The sequence below is a fragment of the Dendrobates tinctorius genome, unplaced genomic scaffold (genome assembly GCF_039654945.1).
Source record: "Dendrobates tinctorius isolate UK_male_01 unplaced genomic scaffold, ASM3965494v1 ptg000183l, whole genome shotgun sequence".
Lineage (NCBI taxonomy): Eukaryota > Metazoa > Chordata > Amphibia > Anura > Dendrobatidae > Dendrobates > Dendrobates tinctorius.
The window spans coordinates 7,899,005-7,921,609 of record NW_027361850.1 but is presented as its reverse complement, the minus strand read 5'-3'; the positions used below and the strand labels follow the sequence as shown (position 1 = coordinate 7,921,609).

General features: G+C 49.3%; 1 protein-coding gene across 1 annotated transcript in view; it reads right to left on the bottom strand.

Annotated features, from left to right (window-relative positions):
• Nucleotides 1-20,714, bottom strand: part of RBBP4 (RB binding protein 4, chromatin remodeling factor) — a 68,032-nt gene extending 47,318 nt beyond the window's left edge. The window contains exons 1-4 of the mRNA XM_073552004.1: nucleotides 20,442-20,714; nucleotides 20,200-20,347; nucleotides 19,186-19,331; nucleotides 13,475-13,648 (exon numbers count right to left, since the gene is read on the bottom strand). Of these exons, the coding sequence (XP_073408105.1) occupies nucleotides 13,475-13,648; nucleotides 19,186-19,331; nucleotides 20,200-20,347; nucleotides 20,442-20,457 (484 nt within the window). The 5' untranslated portion in view covers nucleotides 20,458-20,714. The remainder of the gene's footprint in view (nucleotides 1-13,474; nucleotides 13,649-19,185; nucleotides 19,332-20,199; nucleotides 20,348-20,441) is intronic.
• Between the last annotated feature and the right edge of the window lie 1,891 nt (nucleotides 20,715-22,605).

The window sequence follows — 22,605 nt, the reverse complement described above, 5'->3', positions numbered from 1 at the left end:
GGTTTTCATAGTCTTCAGACTTCATAATGCCATGCACACGGTCAAGCAGTCCAGTGCCAGAGGCAGCAAAGCAACCCCAAAACATCAGGGAACCTCCGCCATGTTTGACTGTAGGGACCGTGTTCTTTTCTTTGAATGCCTCTTTTTTTCTCCTGTAAACTCTATGTTGATGCCTTTGCCCAAAAAGCTCTACTTTTGTCTCATCTGACCAGAGAACATTCTTCCAAAACGTTTTAGGCTTTTTCAGGTAAGTTTTGGCAAACTCCAGCCTGGCTTTTTTATGTCTCGGGGTAAGAAGTGGGGTCTTCCTGGGTCTCCTACCATACAGTCCCTTTTCATTCAGACGCCGACGGATAGTACGGGTTGACACTGTTGTACCCTCGGACTGCAGGGCAGCTTGAACTTGTTTGGATGTTAGTCAAGGTTCTTTATCCAACATCCGCACAATCTTGCGTTGAAATCTCTTGTCTATTTTTCTTTTCACATGATTTTTCAAACAGTGCCAATACTTTTGTCCACCCTCTTTTTTATGTTTGGTGTGGAATTATATCCAATTTGGCTTTAGGACAATTATTTGTGTTTTTTCATTTAAGACAAATTAAATGAAGATAATACCAAAGAATTTGTGTTTGCAATCATTTTCAGCAAGAAAATGAGTATTATCTGACAGAATTGCAGGGGTGTCAATACTTTTGGCCACAACTGTATGTAAGCCCCCAAACCGACCTGTAAGAGGAGAGAAAAAAAAAAAAAAAAAAAAACAACAAACATACTCACCTGCAGGGTGGTCCGGTCCAAGGGGTGTCGCTCTTCTTGGTCCGGCGTCTCTGATCTTTACTTTGTGTGGACCGCACGTCACTGCATCATCCACACAGGCTCCTCGGCACAGCGCTCCTGCGCAGGTATACTTCTCTGTCCTGTTAAGAGCACAGCAAAAAAGTACTCCTGCGCAGAAGCTCGGTGCCAAGAATACTGTGCGGATGATGCAGGTACGCGTCGTCCACACAAAGCAAGCAGGACAGCATCTCAAGATGGGAGGCGCCGGACCAAGACCAGCGACACCACTCGACTGGACCACCTCGCAGGTGAGTATAATACAAGTTATTTTTCTTCTCTTACAGGTCGGAATGGGGGCAGATATACAGCATTACAAAATGCTGTATATCAGCCCTGAGAGGTGATGGCCGTAACTTATATCGGCCAAACCTGGTGACAGGTTCTCTTTAACCAGTGTTAAGTCTATTGTCGTTTTTAAATACATTTCTCATTCGACTGTATAGGGTGACAACGCAGACTTAAGGCCCCGTTACACATAACGATGTCCCAGCGATCCCACCAACGATCCGACATGGATGGGATCGCTGGGACATCGTTAGACAACCCCTCCAGCGATCAGGACCAGCGAGCAAGCTGGTTTCTAATGTAAACATCGGGTATCCAGGAGCAGCGGCTCTTGGATACGCGCTGTTTACCTTGGAAACCGGCGTACACGCTGGTTTCCAAGGTAAACATCGGGTATCTAAGAGCCGCGCGGCTCCTGGATACCCGTCTACATTAGAAACCAGCGTCCAGCATAGCTGATCGCTGGTCTCTCGCTGCCACACGCAGCGATGCGTGCTGGCCAGCAGGAGACCAGTGATCAAAAAATGGCCCAGGACGATCAGTGATACTCGGCAGGGGGCCGGTTGCTGATCCCCGTCACACAGCGATCTCGCTGGCGAGATCGCTGTGGCGTCACAAAATCAGCGATCTCGCTAGCGAAATCATTGTGTGTGACGGGGCCTTTAGGCCAGGGCTCCCCCAACTTCAGTCCTCAAGGCCCACCAACAGGTCATGTTTTCAGGATTTCCCTTGTATTGTACAGGTGATGCAATTATCACCTGGGCAATACTAAGAAAACCCTGAAAACATGACCTGTTGGTGGGCCTTGAGGACTGGAGTTAGGGAACCCTGCTTTAGGCTACTTTCAGACTTGCATTATGAGGCACAGCGCAGGGCCGCCGCTAACCTCCGCCGCTGGCTGTGCCTCCTCCTATCAGCTCCTCCTATGGGCACATGACGCTGCACGCGACCAGCGTACCCTATATTTAGCATTGGGTACGCTGGCCGTGCACTGGTATGATTTTGCCGGCGCATGCGCCCTTGTCGCTGCGCCGAGCACACAAAAATGCAACACGGTGCGTTTGGCACACCGCTAAATATAGGGTACGCTGGTCGCATGCAGCGTCATGCGCCCATAGGAGCTGATCAGAGGAGGCGCGGCAAGGGGCGAAGCCTAGTGGTGGCCCTGCGCCTCATAACGCAAGTCTGAAAGTAGCCAAAAAAAAAAAAAAAAACACGATACACATCCTGGCTACTAGTTCCCATATATGAACCCCACAATGTATGTCCACCATTTCATCATTTTTCTCTGCTCGATATCGAAAACATGGACAAAACAGAATGTGACATTTACCCATCCATCAAATTCAATGGCTGCTCCCTCTCCCAAGGCCGGCAAGCTCGCTGCGTCGGGGAGCAACCCTTGACTGATCTCTCCAGACCACATCAGAGCCATTTCCACTTCCTGATGACAACTGAAAAATACCTCCTGGATAGGCACATTCCTCAATCAAGAAACTGCAAAAACCTTAGTGCATGCCCCCATCTCCAACCTCAACTATTGCAACCTCCTGCTTTGTGGACTCCCCTCTAAGTCTTGCACCCCTCTAATTTATCCTAAATTACGCTGCCAGACTAATCCACCCATCCCCCCACTATTCCCGAGCCTCTCCTCCCCGTCAGTCCCTTCAGTGGCTCCCCAATGTCCAGAGACTCCCGTTCAAAACCTTTAAATGTAAAAAAAAAAATAAATAAATAAAATAAAATTATATATTACACATTGATATTGCCGCATCCAGAATGACTCGACCTATGAAACCGTACCACTAGTTAACCCCTTTAGTGATCACCATGAAAAAATAAAAAAGACCAGAAAAAAAACAAAAAACAAAACGGTACCGCTGAAAACGTCTTGTCCCGCAAGAAAAAAAAAGCTGCCATATGGCTCCTTCAGCAGAAAAATAAAATGGTTATAAATCTCAGAATAAAGCAATGCAAAATTAAATATTTCTATAACATTTTTTATGGCGTAAAAGCACCAAAGCATAAAAAAAACTATATGGGGTATCGCTGTAATAGCACTGACCTGAAGAATAAAACTGCCTTCTCAATTTTACGACACGCGGAATGACAAACTACCCTCACTCCTCCCCAAAAAATTCCTGAATTGCTGGTTTTTGTTCATTCTCCCTCCCAAAAATCAGAATAAAAAGTAATCAAGAAATGCCATGTGTCTGAAAATGGTACCAATAAAAAATGTCAACTCGTCTTGCAAGAACAAGCCATCACATGACTCTGGGTCAAAATATGGAAAAATTTATAGCTCTCACAATGTGGTATGCAAAAACACTTTGTTTTGCAATAAAAAGCGTATTTTCGTGTGTGACAGCAGCCAAACATAAAAACCAAATATAAATCTGCACAGACCCGAAGAATAATACCGCTTATACCGCACGAGGAATGGCATAAAATAAATAAAACCAATTCACCTGCTGTTTTGTTCATTCTGCCTCCCAAAGACTGCAGAAAGGCTCGGCGCACATTTATCCTGTGCTCTGCTCTGAGCACTTGCACAGGGGTTTCCGTGTAAATCTCTGAAATACGTGATTCAGATGGAATCCTTGATGGAAGATTCCCTATAATGAGGCAGATTGAGGCACTGTGAATGCCACCTGACCTGTGATCGAGCGGTGTCTGTCATTTTAGGATTGCATAAAAGTGCCATCCGAGTTTTGTGAACGTCTGAAAAGGACAAAGCTGAAGAGAGGCCAGATGAAGTTCAGAGTAAATCTGCTGCCTCATTATAGTGAATGGATCCCTCGTGGGTTTCATCTGAATAGTCACTCGGAGATTCAGATGGAAACCCCAATATAAGTGCTCAGCGTAGAGCACCGGATAAATGTGATCCAAACGTTATGTAAAATGTTACCAATAAAAACCTCAACTCAATCCACAAAAAATGCCCCCCCCCCCCCCCCCACTCAGGTCTGTCATCTGTTAAAGGAAATATAGGGGGGCATCCATGTTACTGCTAGTACAAAGGCTCTGGAAAAGAGAAATGGCTCCTCACCCTCCAAAAGAAATTCAGCAAATTCTCCACTCCCAATTCCAAATGCCCCCTCCCTTCTAAGCCCCACAATGTACCTAAACCACACATAGCGTCCACATGTCTGGCATTTCTGAGGTGATGAGAGCCTGCCTAATTTACAGATGCGTGTCTCCGGAAGCATGAGCTGGGCATAACATACTGGTGACTAAAACGTACTGGTCACTACAACGGCAGTTTGCAATTCTCAATCGGGAACATTAATTGTTGCCTGTCTCTGGAAAATACCCATAAAGTCAAAATAGTCACTACACCTATAGAGAAAATTCCCAAAGGTCACTTGAGGGGAATAACACTCCATCAATTAGGGGCTTTGTATATGGAGTCCACAAACTTCTAGGAAAATCTGCGCTCCAGGAGGCAAATAGCGCTCCGCTCCTCCCGAGTCTCTCCGTATGGCCAAGTTGTACTGTACAGCCACATATGGGGTATTGCCACATTCAGAAGAAATTGAGGGACAAGTTATGGTGTAATTTTTACCCACTTGTGTGAAAATCTAAAATACTGAAAAATTTGGTGGTAAAAAAGTAGTTACTTTTTCTTCACTGCCCAATGGTATAAAATTCTGTGGCACACCCATGGTGTCAATATGATCACTGCACCCCTAGATGAGTTCATTGAGAGGTGTCGTTTGTAAAGTGGGGTCACTTATGGGGGGGGGGGGTGCTGCTGTTCTGGCACCTCATGGGCTCTCCGAGTGGGTCATGGCACCTGCAAACCATAACCGTAAAGTCTGGCGCTCCTTGCCTTCTGAGTTTTGCACTGCGCCTGAGAAATAGTTCTCGATTACATGTGGGGTATTGGTGCACTCAGGTAAAAACGGACCTCAGTTTGCTGTTAGAAGTTTTCCTATTAGCCTTTATAAAAATTTAAAACTAGTTTAGTGGTAAAACAGGATTTTTAAGTTGCTTACCGTAAAATCTGTTTCTCGGAGCCTTCATTGGGGGACACAGAGACCATGGGTGTATGCTGCTGCCACTAGGAGGCTGACACTATGCACAAAAAAGGTTAGCTCCTCCTCCGCAGTGTACACCCCACCGACCGGCAGGGAATTCCTTAGTTAGTGAGAAAGCAGTAGGAGAAGCAACAGAATAGATTGAAAAACAGAACAGACAACTCAACTGTAAATAACCAACAAACATAAGGACAGGAGTTGTAGAACTTGGGAGGGTGCTGTGTCCCCCAATGAAGGCTCCGAGAAACAGATTTAACGGTAAGCAACTTAAAAATCCTGTTTTCTCGTTCGCCTTATTGGGGGACACAGAGACCATGGAACGTCCCAAAGCAGTCCCTGGGGTGTGAAACAAACTTCCATCAGGCCAGCGGACTCACCACCGCCGCCTGCAGAATCCTACCTAGGCTGGCGTCCGCCGAAGCGTAGGTGTGGACTCTGCAGCATTTCACAAACGTGTGAACCGATGAGCAGGATGCAGCTTTGCAAAGCTGCAGCACAGAAGCTCTGTGGCGTACCGCCCAGGAGGCACCCACTGCCCGAGTAGAGTGGGCCCTGATCCCGGAGGGGCTCCGCGACGCTTAACTCGGTAGGCTTCCAAAATTGCCGATTTGATCCAGCGAGCAACAGTGGCCTTTGACGCCGGGAGACCTTTCAGCGCCCCGTCTGGAATAATGAAAAGCGACTGTCTTTAGGAAGGGAGTCGTCCTAGACAGATAGACCCTTATCGCCCTAACCAGATCCAGCTTGTTGAAGGACCGCTCTCGGGAATGAGCGGGACTCGGACAGAAGGACGGCAGAACGATCTCCTCCTTGAGGTGAAACGAAGACACCACCTTCGGATGGAAAGAGGGCGGAGGCTGTAGAACCACCTTATCATGGTGAAGTACCAGGAAGGGAGATTGGCAAGAAAGAGCTGCCAATTCCGACACGCGCCGGACGGAAGTGATGGCCACCAGAAAGGCTACCTTCCAAGAAAGGAGAGAAAGGGAAATATCTCTGATAGGTTCAAAGGGAGGACCTTGCAGAACCCCTAGAACCAGATTAAGGTCCCATGGATGCACGGGCGCCCGGTACGGCGGAACCGTGTGAGCCACGCCCTGAAGAAAGGTCTTGACCTGAGGACAGGAAGCCAACGTCTTTTGAAACAAAATGGACAGTGCCAAAACCTGACCTTTCAAGGAACTGAGGGCAAGCCCCGCATCCAGTCCTGCCTGAAGAAACGCTAGGATTGAAGGGAGCGAAAAAGACATGGGCGCGAAGCCATAGGACTCACACCAAGTGAAATAGGCCTTCCAAGTACGGTAGTAGATCTTGGAAGAAGATGGCTTTCTGGCCTGAATTACTTGGTTGGAAAATCCTGCTTGTTTCAAAACCTCGGTCTCAACAGCAACGCCGTTAAAATGAGCGGCCGAGAATTGGGGTGGCAAATCGGACCTTGAGACAGATCTCTTCTGTCTGGAAGCTTCCAGGGGGCGTCCGCGAGAAGGTTGACAATGTCCGCGAACCAAGACCTTCTGGGCCAATTCGGGGCAAGGAGAATGACTGGAATTCCTTCTGCCTTGATCTTCTTCAACAGCTTGGGCAGAAGAGGCAGGGGAGGGAACAGGTAGGGGAGTTCGAACTGCGACCAAGGAACGGCCAGAGTGTCGGCGCCCACTGCCAGAGTGTCTCGAGACCTGGAAACAAACTGTGGGACTTTCCTGTTGAGGCGAGACGCCAGGAGGTCTACGTCCGGGGTGCCCCACCGACGGAAGAGCAGAAGAAACCTCCGGATGTAGGGACCACTCCCCCGCCGCGAGGCCCTCCCGGCTGAGAAAATCGGCGGCCCAGTTGTCTACGCCGGGAATGTGTACCGCGGAGATTGTCGGAACGGAGATCTCCGCCCAAAGAAGAATCTTGGACACCTCCGCCAGAGCTGAGACACTCCGTGTCCCCCCTTGGCGGTTGACATACGCCACCGCTGTGGCATTGTCTGTCTGAATCCGGACAGGCAGTCCCTTGAGGAGTTTCTCCCAGTGAACGAGAGCCAGATGGATCGCTCGAATCTCTAGGACGTTGATCGGCAGAGCTAAATCCCGATCCGACCATCGGCCCTGAACCGTGTGGTTGCGGAACACTGCCCCCCAGCCGAGGAGACTGGCATCTGCTGTTACTATCTGCCAGTGAATGGGAAGAAAGGAACGACCCGATAGAATGAGAGGCGACGTCAACCACCAGTTGAGGGACCGCTTGATCCGGTATGAAAGATGAACAGGGCAATCCAGGGACAGAGGCGATCTGTTCCACCTCGACAGAATGGCCTGCAGGAGAGGTCTGGCGTGAAATTGGACAAAGGGAACTGCCTCTATCGCCGCCACCATCTTTCCCAGGACCCTCATGGCTTTACGGAGGGACGGGAGTCGTGTGATCTGCAGCGATCGTACTTCCTGCTGCAGGGAGAGAATCTTCTCTTGTGGGAGAAAGACCCTTGACCGACGAGTGTCGAACCGTAGGCCGCCTAGAAAGACCAGAGGTTGGGTAGGAATCAGAGAGGACTTTTTCCTGTTGATGATCCACCCGAAATTGGAAAGAGTGTCCAGGACGATTGACAAACTTTGGTGAGCCTGTTGAAATGAGGGAGCTTTGATCAGAATATCGTCGAGGTACGGGAAAAGAACGAGACGTCTGACCTTCAATGAAGTCAACAACGCAGCCATGATCTTAGTGAAGACTCTGGGAGCGGTGGCAAGACCGAAGGGCAGTGCGACGAACTGGTAGTGGTGCTGCCGAATCGCGAGACGCAGTAACTTCTGATGTCCGGAGAAAATTGGAACATGTAAATAGGCATCTTGGATGTCTATTGAGCACATGAATTCCTGCTCCTCCATGGAAGCGATGACCGAGCGAAGCGACTCCATTCGGAAGTGGCGAAGACGGACCCTCTTGTTGAGCGGCTTGAGAACCAAGATGGGTCGAGCTGCGCCGGTTTTTTTTTTTTTTTTTTCGGCACTACAAACAGGTTCGAATAGAACCTTGTGAAGCGCTCCGATTCGGGAAAGGGCACAATCACCCCAGAACTGAGGAGAGAGGCGATAGCCGTAGAGAACCCCGAGATCAAGGCTGGATCTTTTGGAGGCTGGGATTCGAAGAAACGATCCCGTGGAAGAGAGACTAACTCTATCTTGTATCCTGAGGATACGACCTCCCTGACCCAAGTTTCCTCTACGGAGGCCAGCCAAACGTCCCTGAAGGAAGCCGATCTCCCAATTGGAAGGACCCCTCGAGTGCCCGACGATAGTCATGCTGAAGTAGACCGTCCAGATCTAGATCTGGACGGTCTGCCCTGGGAAGAGTGGGATCACCAGGAAGGAGTGGGTCTGAAGGAAACTTTCTATCCTGGCGAGCCTGCGGTCTCTGTTGGCTGGAGTTGTCTGCCGTATTGAAACGGCGGAAAGCCCAAAAGGGTCGAAACTGACGCCTTAGTGGAGGACTGCGAGGCTTGGACTGAGGGAGGAGTGAACTCGTGCCTCCAGAGGCGTCCTTAATAATCTGGTCCGATTGGGACCCAAAGAGGCGCACCCCCTGAAAAGGCAGGTTAGTGAGGGACTTTTTAGAAGACAAGTCCGCTTGCCAGGCCTTTAGCCAAATTGTACGTCGAATTGCAACTACGTTGCTTGACGCCTGAACTGCGCAGGATGCGGCATCCAAGGAAGCGGAAAGAAGATAGACCCACGCATGGAAGATCTGATTGGCGAGATCGGCCAAACGCTCCGGTTGCGCTTTATCCAAGATGCCCTGACGAAGGTAGTCTGCCCACGTGGCTATGGCCTTTGCTGCCCAGGAAGAAGCCAAGCTTGGACATACCGCCGCTGAAGCCGCTTCGAAGGCAGACTTCGCCAGGGATTCTATAATCCTGTCATTAGAATCCTTTAGGGACGCCACACCTGAAAGCGGGAGAACCGTATTATTGGAAAGCCTGGACACGGGCGGATCCACCGAGGGAGAAGCAGACCAGTTGTCCGTGAGCTCCTTAGCGAATGGATAGAGTACGCCGAGACGCTTTCCTCTTTGAAAGCGTCTGGTCGGATCCTCTCTTTCCCTGGTAAAAATCTTTCCAAACTCGGAATGGAAAGGAAATACCCTGGAGGGAGTTTCTGCCCGTCTGAACGAAACCTCCTGATCTGAGGATTTCGCAGGGGAGTCAGCAATATCGAAGGTATGATGGATCGCTGCAATGAGGTTCTGCACTGTGAACTTCATGTTTGCATCCTGGTCTGAATCCAGCTCTAAAATCCCCTCAGATGACCTGTCCGAAAGCGCTTCACCTGACTCGGGAGAGGAGGCCCGAGTGGGAGGCTGCTGAGAAGGGCTATGCGGTGAGATGGGGCGAGGAGAGGATTCCGGCTGGGTCTTTTGTGACTAACGCTGGCTGACTCAGATGGAATAACTTGGGACCTGCTTGGCCCTGCCGAAGAGTCCAGGGGCAACGTATCCAGAACGGTCACCAGGGACTGAGACACCTTGGTGAGGTCTGCCACTGATTGAGATAGAGAGGAGGCCCAGCCAGGCGTGGGGGGGGGGGTTCACCCTCACCTGGGGCAGTAGATGGCCCCTGGACGGCGTCAGGCTGAAGTTAGACATAGTGAAAAGCTGAGGTAGTGCCGGAAGGTTGGGGGACAGAGGGCGGAGAAGGGTCAGTCTGCAGTGCAGAGCTACTCACGGTCCGGTGTCCCCAGAAGCGATGCTCTGCGACCTGTCAGTGGATGCGGGTCAGAGCGAAATCCGGCCGACAGACCACCTGAGCGAAAAACCAGCTGGCAGATGGTGATATCCGGTGACGAGCTGGTGTCCGGCTGACAGGCTGGGAAAATGGCGCCTGCCTGAGAAAGAGGGCGCGTCCAGGAGAGGAGGGAGGGCGAAGCACACCACAGGGTTAAAACTCTCTGCCCTCTGGCCAATAGCAGGCTGGGCAGGTGAAGGACAGGCGGTGGGAGGGCCTGGGAAGAGCGGGAGAGAAGCCCGCTTAGAAGAAAGGGGCGGGGGGCGTGGCCACGACGCTGCGGTAGGCCCGAACTAAAGCCGGGGCCTAAATTAGTTGCGGCGGCCGCCTGTCAGCAGGGGGTCGGCGCGGAGGTCGGAAAAAGGACGCCGCCGCCGCCGGAAGCCGCGTCCAAGGGAAGAAGGAGAGGAAGAAGCCCTGTACTCCCTGTCCCCAGAAAGGGGGAGGGAAGGGGGGAACGCGGGGGCCAGCAATATGGAGCATGGTGTGCCTATGGGCGTAGGGCGACTGCGAGCGACCGCAGCGCCCGCTCCCTGTGCCATTGAAGAGGCGCACCCCCTGTCCGTCGGGAATGGGCAGCCAGGTAAATAAAAAATCCATACTCACCCATCCCCGATCCGTTACCTGGGACTGAAGAACTCCTGCGTCTCATGCAACCGACAGGCTCTGGTAGGCGAGTGGGAGAGAGACTGGCGACAAGGACCCCTGGAGTCGCTGGCACGTCTTGGTGTCGGCGTCCGTCTGGCTGGTCCTGCCGCGGAGAACTGCAAGGATACGGGGTGGCAGTACACGCCGTACTCGCAGACTCCATGTGGGAGTACAGATGTGACTTTTCACTCTGTATCCCTCCGTAGAACCTGTAAAGGAACGACGCACGACGAGGTAGATATGGGTCTAATGAAAGACCCGTGTCCACCTCCTACTGACACTAAGCTAAACTGAGGAATTCCCTGCCGGTCGGTGGGGTGTACACTGCGGAGGAGCTAACCTTTTTTGTGCATAGTGTCAGCCTCCTAGTGGCAGCAGCATACACCCATGGTCTCTGTGTCCCCCAATAAGGCGAACGAGAAAAATGTAATTTATTCTTTCTTCACCGCTCAATGGTAGAAAATTCTGTGAGGCACATGTGATGTCAATATGATCACTTCATCCCTATATGAATTCACTGTGGAGTGTAGTTTGTAAAACGAGGTTACATGGGGGGGGGGGGGGGGCGCGTTTCTTTTGTTGTGACACCTCAGGGCTCTGCCAATGTGACATGGCACCATCAAACCATTCCAGCACAATCTGAACTCCAATATGGCACCTCTTCCCTTCTGAGCTTTGCACTGTGCCTCAAAAGTAGTATTCCGCCACATATGGGGTATTGATGTACTCTGGAGAAATTGCACAACAAATTGTATGTTGCAGTATCTCCTGTTACCATTGTGAAGATACAAAATTTGGGGCCAAAATAACATTTGTGTGGAAAATGGTGATTTTTTTTATTTTCACGGCTCAACTTTATAAACTTTTGTGAAGCACGTGGGGGTTCAAGGTGCTCACCGCACATCTGAAATATCTTGAGGGGTCTAGCTTCCAAAATGGGGGGGGTGTTCCGCTGTTTAGGCACATCAGTGGTGCTCCAAATGGGACATGACGTCCGCTAATGATTCGAAGAAATTTAACATTCAAAAAGTCAAATTATGCTCCTTTCCTTGTGAGCCCTCATATGGGGTATCAGCATATTCAGGAGAAGTTGCATGGTGCAATTTCTCCTGTTACCCTTATGAAAATGCATCATTTGGGGTTAAATCATTTGTGGGAAAAATGTGATTTTTATTTTCACGGCTCAACGTTATTAACTTCTGTGAAGCATCTGAGGGCTCAAAGTGCACGCCACACATCTAGATCAATTCCCTGTGGGATCTAGTTTCCAAAATGGTGTCACTTGTGGGGGATTTTCACTGGTTAGGCACATCAGAAACTCCAAACACAACATGGCATCCGCCAATTGTTCCAGCAAATTTTGCATTCCAAAAGTCTTCCAAATTCTGCCGTGCGCTCAAACAGAGGTTTTCTTCCCTCATATGGGGTACCGGCATGCTCAGGAGAAATTACACAAGTTTTGGGATCCATTTTTTCCTGATACCCTTCTCAAAATAATAATGTTTGGATGTGAAATGAATTTGTGATTAAATGTTCATTTTTTTCCCCACATTCCAAAAATTCCTGTGAAGCACCTGAAGGGTAAAGGCTATGTGCACACGTAGATTTTGGTCCTACGGATTTTTGCTTGATCTATGTACTAAATTATATAGTCCTAATCAACTCTGATAAACACCAGCCTGTGGAAACATGGTATAGCAGTGGTGGGCAAACAGGTGCCAGATGTAGATTCTCAGATGCTTTTGAGACTCGTCAACATAACCTGACCGGTTCCATGATGGATATATCCATCATGGAGGGTGAAAAGGGTTGTGTACTATTGGAATATCCAGGGCACGATAGATACCATATATACTTAAGTATAAGCCAAGGCACCTAAATTTACCACAAAAAAGAGAAAGAGGAAAAACTTATTGACTCGAGTATAAGCCAGGTGTGCATAGCCCTCACATCCCGGTCTGCATGGCCCCCCCCAAAAAAAAAAAAAAAAAAAAAAAAAAAGATAAATAAAAAAATAACCCATTATACTTGCCGTCCCTGCGCTCCCTCTTGTTCTGATGCAAGCAGCTGCGTTGTGCTTGTAAGCAGCACATGGCAGGAACGTCATGCGCTGCTTACAAGCCAGAATACTCACTACTCTCCACGCTGGGACTATGTACGTGGAGGGCAGTGAGTATTCATTGCCATTTAGTAGCACGCACAGTGTCAGCCGCCGGCTTACTGCAGCTGCCGGGTGGTCACATGTGCCACTCATGGGAGTGTACAAGTGAATAATCATTACTCTTAAGTAGCGGGGACACAAGTGACCACCCAGCAGCTGCGACTACTGTGCCCACAATTAAAAAGATAAATTAATATTCACAGCCAACATGTATACACATACACACATGAAGTTGGGGGTGTATAGATTGGTGTTTTGTTTTTTTTTTTGTTTGTTTTAAACATATCTATAGCCCCCTCACCTCTTGCAGCATCAACGCTACAGCGATGTCAGTGCTGCTGTTCCTGATGGGCGATGTGACACTGGTGTCAGAAATCCGCTGTAGCCTTTCAGTTTCCAATTAACTGCAGCCTTTACAATTTCCTCAGAGCAGACCTCCACTGACAGAATATTGATGAGCTGCAACAATGTCATGTCACCCACCTGAAACACCAGCACCGATAGCTCTGAAACAGTGTCAATGCGGCAGAAGAGTACACATTGCACTTAAGTAGTTCAGGGCTCCGTAGAAATTAAGTAGGTTCTACACTGTGGTGGACATCCCGTTTGAGTGATCTAACAAACCTGTAAATTTCTATGACTGCAGCAAATCCATAACAAAACTGAACGTTATTAGGGTTTTGGTGCCACTGTAATAGACAACATTGTGCAAATCTGACTGCAAGAACAGAAGTGTAGGCTTACCTGGTTTGGATGGGTGTTTTGTGTAGTCAAACACAAGGACATCACTGGTTGGTGTTTTGGTTGCAATTATGCACGGGTTCTGGGGCATATAGCGTGCTCGGTTTACTTCTCCTTCATGGTTTATTTTGATCTCAATCTCTATTTTCCCACTTACTGAACCAAAGCCTCCAAACTCTATAAAACAGTTTAAAAATTTTTTTTAGAATTGAATTCAAACTCAAACGAATTGACAAATTTTAAATACTGCCCCTTTTTGAAAGTATAATGGCTCTTAAGCCATCTCCACCTTCCCTTTCCTCTGCTGACGATGTTTGCAAATATATAACCAAAAGTACTGTATGTAAAACCACACAATACAGGAACAAAAAAAAAAAAACAAAAAAAAAAAAAAAAAAAACACACCACACAGTACGAGCATGCATACTGAAAACTATTGTATGCAATTTGTTTATTGATAAATGCAGCATAAAAGGGGACAAGGAGAGAAATAAAAGGTTTTAAAGAGGGAAAGTTACTACACCATGTACACGTTTCATTCTGTAAAATAAAATTAGTTACTCGTTAAATGTTTGAACAAAAGTTAAAAGTCACTTATCAGTCAAAGCTTTCACACCAGAATTCTGACGTAAAAGCACTGAAAGAAAATAAAATCACTATATATAGCCACAACCACATTTACTACATTCTAGACATATTGTCAACATAAATCAACAAAAGGGCATGACCGATCAGAAAGTGGGCAGATAAGGGTATAACCTAAAGATACCAATCCTGTGTTAAGCCATCGTCTCACATAGCGAGATCGCTGAGGAGTCACCAATTTTGTGACGCAACAGCGACCTCGCTACATGTTACACGCAGCGGCGATAGCCCCCCCGCTGGATATCGCTGATCGTGCTCGAATGTCTTGGGCCATTTTTTCATAGTCGGCATCCCACGCATCGCTGTGTTTGACGCCGATGAGCGAACTCGTTGGCGACCCAGGTCGTATCACTGTCGGAATCGCTGGAGCATCGCTATGTGAAACGGGACCCTAAGTTGTCTTGCTTTGCATCACAAAGTTTTGAACAATAGTATAAACTCAGGCTAGACAGTAGAGGTGCACTGGATTTATCAACTAGCACGAGAATGTTGGGAACCTGCATGAAAATGCAGTGCAACCTGCAGGTGCTTCTCACAAAATTAGATCAAAAAGGTATAATTTATTTCAGTTCTTCAATACAAAAAGTGAAACTCATTATATGGAGTCATTACAAACAGAGTGATCTATTTCATGTGTTTATTTCTGTTAATGTTGATGACGGTTACAGCCAACGAAAACCCGAAAGTCATTATCGCAGTAAATTAGAATACTTTATAACATCAGCTTGAAAAAGGATTTTAAAAATCCAAAATGTTGGCCTACTGAAATGTATGTTCAGTAAATGCACTCAATACTTGGTCGGGGCTCCTTTTGCATCAATTACTGCATCAATGCGATGTGGCATGGAGGCGATCAGCCTGTGGCACTGCTGAGGTGTTATGGAAGTCCAGGTTGCTTTGATAGCAGCCTTCAGCTTGTCTGCATTATTGGGTCTGATGTTTCCTCTTCCTCTTGACAGTACCCCATTCATTCTCTATGGGGTTGAGGTCAGGAGAGTTTCCTGGCCAATCGAGCACAGTGATACTGTTGTTTTTAAACCAGGTATTGGTACTTTTGGCAGTGTGGACAGGTGCCAAGTCCTGCTGGAGAATTAAATTTCCATTTCCAAAAAGCTTGTCGGCAGAGGGAAGCATGAAGTGCTCTAATATTTCCTGGTACATGGCTGCGCTGACTTTGGTCTTGATAAAACACAGTGTACCTACACCAGCAGATGACAAGGCTCACCAAACCATCAATAATTGTGGAAAATTCACACTAGACCTCAACTTGGATGGTCTGCCTCTTCACTCTTCCTCCAGACTCTGGGACCTTGATTTCCAAGGTCTAATGTGAAGTATCCACAATCAATGATGTTTTGGGGAGCCATGTCATCTGCTGGTGTAGGTCCACTGTGTTTTATCAAATCCAAAGTCAGCACAATATGTAGTAGGTGTAATCTATTCTATCATTTCTTAACACTGTTTTTCGGTGACTTCTTTATATCCCCGTTCATACTACACACACACACACACACACGTGATACACCATTTGAAAGGTAAACTTGCCCCTTCAGCAAGAAAACAGCCAAACAAACCACACATTCACGATTTTATCACTAAATACAGTTTAAACATTCATTTTCATAAACCTGCAGTAAGGAAAAATGACCTGCAGGTGGCACCACAGTACCCCAAAGCACACTACCAACACATTTGTAAACAACTATATAATAGGTCATAACTATGGATACCCAAGGTCCTGCAATGCCTGCACATGAGGAGAGAGAGAGATAATCAGAACTATACTACATTTGTAGTTGGAGGTAGTTGCTAATACTACTACACCTACTACATATAGGAATATGATCTTGGAGATGGGAGTACCTCTTAAGCCATCTCAAAAAACAGAAGAAATCCAACATTACAATTTAGATTTTCCTGCCTTAACACCCAGTGGCAATTAAATGCGTCTCTTCACACATGACACTTCTAATCTGTTAATATGATTATAACAAACCTGGAAATCAAAGCGGCACAGGTGTCAAGAAGCAGTAGGCCGCATTATGCCTTACTGCCTAGCGGAATATTAAAGGGGGGGGATCTGTCACCCTATTTTTCACCCACCAACTGCCGCCACTGACATCAGGGCTTATCTACAGCAATCTGTAATGCTGTAGATAAGCCCCTGATGTAACCTGAAAGAAAAAAAAAAAAAGAGACTTAGATTATACTCACCCTGGTGTTCGGTCCGATGGGTGTCCCCGTCCCATCCGGCGCCTACCATCTTCATACGATGCCGTCCTCCTCCTTACTTCTCTCTCGGCTCCTGTGCAGGCGTACTTTCTCTGCCCTATTGAGGGGAGAGCAGAGTACTGCAGTGCGCAGGCGCCTGACCTCTCTGACCTTTCCCAGCGCACTGCAGTATTTTACTCTGCCCTCAACAGGGCAGAGAAAGTACGCCTGCGCAGGAGTTGAGGGAGAAGCAAGGAGGAGGACAGCATCGTATGAAGATGGGAGGCGCCGGACCGTGACACCCACCGCACCCGCCCCCGGTGAGTATAATCTAATGTGTTTTTCTTATCTTTCAGGTTTCATCAGGGGCTTATCTACAGCATTACAGAATGCTGTAGATAATCCCCTGATGGCGGTGCCAGAACCTGATAGGCGAAAAATGGGGTGACAGATTCCCTTTAAAGGGATTGAACTTGTGTGTTAAAAATGGAGATTGACAGTTGTCAATCATCGACAGACACGACAGAATGATGGAGATCCACTGCTTGAAAAAGGTGAAAGAGCAGAGCCTATACAAATAGTTCTGGCATCAGACATGACAAATCATACCCCTGCTTTTGCAGACTGTAGTATAATCAATTTTGAACTTACTATGAAGTCTGTGCTGCAGGCTGCTCTAAACTAAGAAGCATCCTGCTTACCAAATTCAGTGTAGAAGCGAACCCTGTAAAATCCTATCACGTGCGTAACCGACCAGAAGACTCTAGCCTACCTGAAGCAAAGGACACCGTTTAGTGAGTTGATTAGAAAAATTATTATACTGCAGAGCCCTGAATTATCATTTTCTTGTGAAACTGAAGGTACAGACCGGCATTTCAAACAGTAGTCCGAGACTAGACTAGTCTCTGCCTCTGGAAGGCTTCTCCCAGTGATTCTCCAAGCAATTGGCAATTGCAAGAAATCTGTCAATCACCTACAACAAAGTTGGGAAAAGCCATCTGGGGGCAGAACCAGTCTAAGCAAATCTCTCCCTAGTGTCATTGGCCAGATCTTTAAATTGAATCTGTCAGGTTTTGCTGCCCCATCTGAGAGCAGCTCGATGTAAAAGGCAGAGATCCTGATTCCAGCTATGTCAATTATGAAATTTTGATAAAAGCCCTGTTTTGTCTGCAGCAGATCTCTGAATGCTGATCTCTGTAAAACCCCACCCACACCACCGATTGGCAGCTTTCTGTCTATGCACATTGTACACAGGAATCTGCCAATCAGTGGTGGGGGCAGGGATATACACAGCTCAAATATGGAGGACTACCAAGGCAGCAGGTTTACTACTACTCTAGTGATAATCTGCTGATAAATCAGTGATTTTCCGAAAAGTACAGCAAGCAGCCCAGTAAGTGACATCACTGGAATTCGGTTTACTGTCTCCACATCATGCTGCTATCAGATTACCTGGAAAACCTAGCAAGAGACTTCTTTTAAGGCCGGGATCACACAAGCGAGAAACTTGGACGAGTCTCGCATGTTAATACCTGGCACTGCCGCCGGCACTCGGATTGGAGCGTGCGCTGCATAGCAATACAAGGAGCCGCACGCTCCGCTCCTGAGTGTCGGGTATTAACATACGAGACTCGGCCGTGTTTCTCGCATGTGTGATCCCCACCTAACCCTTTCAGTCGTAGGCCATTTTTGAGGGGTTTTATTCCCCCACCTTCTTCCAAGAGCTATAACATTTTTATTTTTCTGTCCCCAAAGCCGTAAGAGGACTTGTTTTTTTTGCGGGAAGAGTTTTACTTTTGAATGGCACCATCGCTTTTACCATATAATCACTGGAAAACAGGGAAAAATTCCAAGTGTTTTGTATTTTTTTTTTTTTTTTTACCATATTCACTATACAGTAAAACTGACTTGGCAATAAGATTCTCTAGGTCTGTAAGAATACGCACATACCAAACACGTATAGTTTTTTTTTTTATTTAAGTGGTAAAAAAAAGTTTTTTTGCTTGTCACCATTTTTCTAAGACCCGTAGCGTCTCCATTTTTGGGATCTCGGGCTCATTTTTAGCGCCCTGATCTAACATTTTTAATCACTACCATTTTGGGGTTTATTGCATAGCTGCAGTGGCCAAAGAACCGTAATTTTGGAGTATCATTTTCATGTTACGATGTTTATCAATCTGATTAATTTTATATTTTGATATATCGAACATTTCTAAAAGCAGCGATACCAAATGTGTATTTTTTTTTTTCAATGGGGCAAAAGGCGGCGATTTGAACTTGTTTTTTATTTGTAAAAACCTTTTCTCTTTTACTTTACTAGTCCCCTTAAGAGACTCGAAGCAGCAATCGTCTGATTGCCTGTGCTACACACCACAGGGCTTCGATACTGCCATGTACAATAGAAATCACGATCTCCTGTGAACACCGACAAAACGTCTGTGTCCACGGGAGTATTGTAATGACAGGCACATTCCTCAGCTGTCATGACAACCCATCAGCGCTCGTGTCCACACAACAGGGGTGCTGATGGACGTGCATCCACCTTGCATGTGTTAAATCCCGCTGTCAGTGGGATTTAACTGGTTAACAGCCAGCAGTCAAAGGCACATGACGACTAATAGAATCAATCATGTTGTGGGGAGAGATGCAGGTACAGCGTGTGAGCCCGCATCAAAGTTACATGTCGTGAAAAGGTCAAAGTCTATTTCCTATAAAGTGATCCAGCATTTCAGAGAACAATATACCTGGCTGCAGTTGGGCAGCAAGGCTCCGATTCGTGCTGTCTGTGGTTGGGGCAGCAGGAATCAGATGGCGGGGCCCTTTAATAAGGTAAGTAGTCACCGGAACCCAATGCCTACCTCCTTTCTCACTGTCATAATGAGAGGCATCAAACTGGGCATCATCATTGGGAAGCTGCACGCTGGCGATGACGAGGTGGTTCTGCTCATCAGAGGTGTGCGTCCCCAGCACCAGGCGGTGAATGCTGAAGTCCTTCCCTTCTGGCCTGCCAATGCAAGGAGACAGAGGTGACACAGCCCGCACTCACCTGGTGACACCGAGCCCGGCGGCGGAGGCGAACGGAGAGCCCGCACTCACCTGGTGTCGGTGATATCGGGCACAGCGGCGGGGGCGGAGGGAGAGCCCGCACTCACCTGGTGTCGGTGATATCGGGCACAGCGGCGGGGGCGGAGGGAGAGCCCGCACTCACCTGGTGTCGGTGATATCGGGCACAGCGGCGGGGGCGGAGGGAGAGCCCGCACTCACCTGGTGTCGGTGATATCGGGCACAGCGGCGGGGGCGGAGGGAGAGCCCGCACTCACCTGGTGTCGGTGATATCGGGCACAGTGGCGGGGGCGGAGGGAGAGCAGCACTCACCTGGTGTCGGTGATATCGGGCACAGTGGTGGGGGCGGAGGGAGAGCAGCACTCACCTGGTGTCGGTGATATCGGGCACAGTGGCGGGGGCGGAGGGAGAGCAGCACTCACCTGGTGTCGGTGATATCGGGCACAGTGGCGGGGGCGGAGGGAGAGCAGCACTCACCTGGTGTCGGTGATATCGGGCACAGTGGCGGGGGCAGAGGGAGAGCAGCACTCACCTGGTGTCGGTGATATCGGGCACAGTGGCGGGGGCAGAGGGAGAGCAGCACTCACCTGGTGTCGGTGATATCGGGCACAGTGGCGGGGGCAGAGGGAGAGCAGCACTCACCTGGTGTCGGTGATATCGGGCACAGTGGCGGGGGCGGAGGGAGAGCCCGCACTCACCTGGTGTCGGTGATATCGGGCACAGTGGCGGGGGCAGAGGGAGAGCAGCACTCACCTGGTGTCGGTGATATTGGGCACAGTGGCGGGGGCGGAGGGAGAGCCCGCACTCACCTGGTGACATCGGGCAGCCACTGTGCTGTCAGGCTGGGCCACTCCAGGGCGTGAGTCATCACCAGGTCGTACAGGAACGGGGTGTTCTTCTTCCAGATCTTGTACTCCTCGTTTATGACCCGCTCCTCCACTGCATCATCAAACGCAGCTGTGCCGGGACACGAGGAAGAGGCTGCAGCACCAGTGAGGAACTACACGGCACCGCACACACTACGGCACACCACAACTTTCTCCACACTTACCCTCCTTATCCGCCATGGTGCTTGTACGGCCTGCTAGGAAGCGTCTGGACCTCGCAACTGGCTCCGCCGTTCACTGTCCCCGTTCTAGGGCCAACTCCTCCCTTGTGTCTCCGGTGTCCGGCCTGCTCCTCCCGCTATTGTTTCCCGCCTCCCCCGTGTCTCAGAGCCGCGCACATTCGCGCCAACCTAGCCCAATCGGAATTGTACAGAAGCTCTGCCTGCAGCCAATCGGAGGCCTTTGCGTCACGAAGGGCGGAGCAGCGGTAAATTACGCGCGTTCGACTTCCAAATTGGGGGCACGGCCCAGTAGGCGTGGTTTCGTTTCGCCATGACAACACAGGAATATGGGGGGTGATGTAGAGGCAGCATGGGATGTCGAGGTCCCAGAGATTAGCTACGGCTGCCAGGAGGCAGAAGCGAGGGGTCGCTCCCGGCAATGACCGGCACATACTACTGCATGGGAGGAAAGTCTCCACCTACACTCCTACAATGGTTCTTCACCGGGTGTATGTAGTCATTAAAGGGGCTGTTCCGTTAAATCAAGTGTTTACTAAGCAGGATAGGTGATGACATACTGATCGGTGGGCGTCCGACCTGTGGGACCTGCGCTGATTGTAGGAGTATTTCTTCTTGTAAAGGCTGGTTTCACATTAGCGTTTTTTGGCGCAGCGCATCGGGCGCATAAAAAACGCAAAACAAACGCGTGTTTTTTTAACGTCATGCGCACGCTGATGCGTAAAAAAAAACGCAGCATTGCTTACGTTTTACATGCGTTTTTGCATGCTTTGCGTTTTTTATGCACATGTTTTAGGTGTGACATTTTTTCCATTGTCTAGAGAACATTCTAGACTTGTTTACCTCAAAAACGCATGCACAAAAAAACACAAGCGTGCGCAAGACCATGCGCACGCATGCGTTCCCGTAGAATTCAATGTGTTGTTTTTGCGCATTCCGTGCGCAAGCGTGCGCATGCGTTTTTTTGACGAGACAAGGCGCACGAAAAAATGCAACATGTTGCGTCTGGCGCGAAAGGCAAAAAACGCATGCGCACGAAAACGCACGTGTGCGCAAGACCATGCGCACGTTAAACATAGGTGCGCCGTGCGCATGCGCACGGGTGCGCACAATGCGCTGCGCACAAAAGCGCTAATGTGAAACCAGCCTTACACAGTGGAGCAGCCGGTAGGTAGCCATCTACCTATATATATAAAGCTGAGTGTATGTGTGTGTGTGTCAAGCCACGCCCACTCCACATAGCCCGGCCCACTGGCAGATGGAGAGGCTGGGTTGCAGAGGGAAAGTGCAGGACGAGAGTGGAGCTGCAAGGGGGAGAGCGGGATGGCGCATGGAGAGCGGGCTGCGGAGGGATAGAACAGGACGGCGCATGGATGGCGGGTGCAGTGCGGGGCTGCGGAAGGAGAGAGCGTCATGGTGGGTGGAGAGCGGGGCTGCGGAGGGAGAGAGCATGGCCAGTGGAGAGCGGGGCTGTGGAGGGAGAATGCAGCACGGCGATTGGAGAGTTGGGCTGCGGAGGGAGAGAGCGGAACGGAGGATGGAGAGTGGGGCTACTGAGGGAGAGAGAGGAACGGAGGATGGAGAGTGGGGCTACTGAGGGAGAGAGAGGGACGGAGTACGGAGAGTGGGGCTGCTAAGGAAGAGAGCAGGACGGAGGATGGAGAGTGGGGCTACTGAGGGAGAGAGAGGAATGGAGAGTGGGGCTACTGAGGGAGAGAGAGGGACGGAGTACGGAGAGTGGGGCTGCTAAGGGAGAGAGCAGGACGGAGGATGGAGAGTGGGGCTACTGAGGGAGAGAGAGGAACGGAGGATGGAGAGGGGCTACTGAGGGAGAGAGAGGGACGGAGTATGGAGAGTGGGGGTGCTAAGGGAGAGAGCAGGGCGGTGGATGGAGAGCGCGGCTGCTGAGGGGGATGGCGGGTGGAGAGCTGGACTTCGGAGGTAGAGAGCGGGACGGCCAGTGGAGACGGGCTGCGGAGGGAGAGAGCGGGACGGTGGATGGAGAGTGCGGCTGCTTAGGGAGAATGCGGGACGGCGGGTGGAGAGCTGGACTTTGGCGGGAGAGAGTGGGACGGTGGATGAAGAGCGGGGCTGCTGAGGGAGAATGCAGGACGGCGGGTGGAGAGATGGAGTTCGGAGGGAGAGAGCG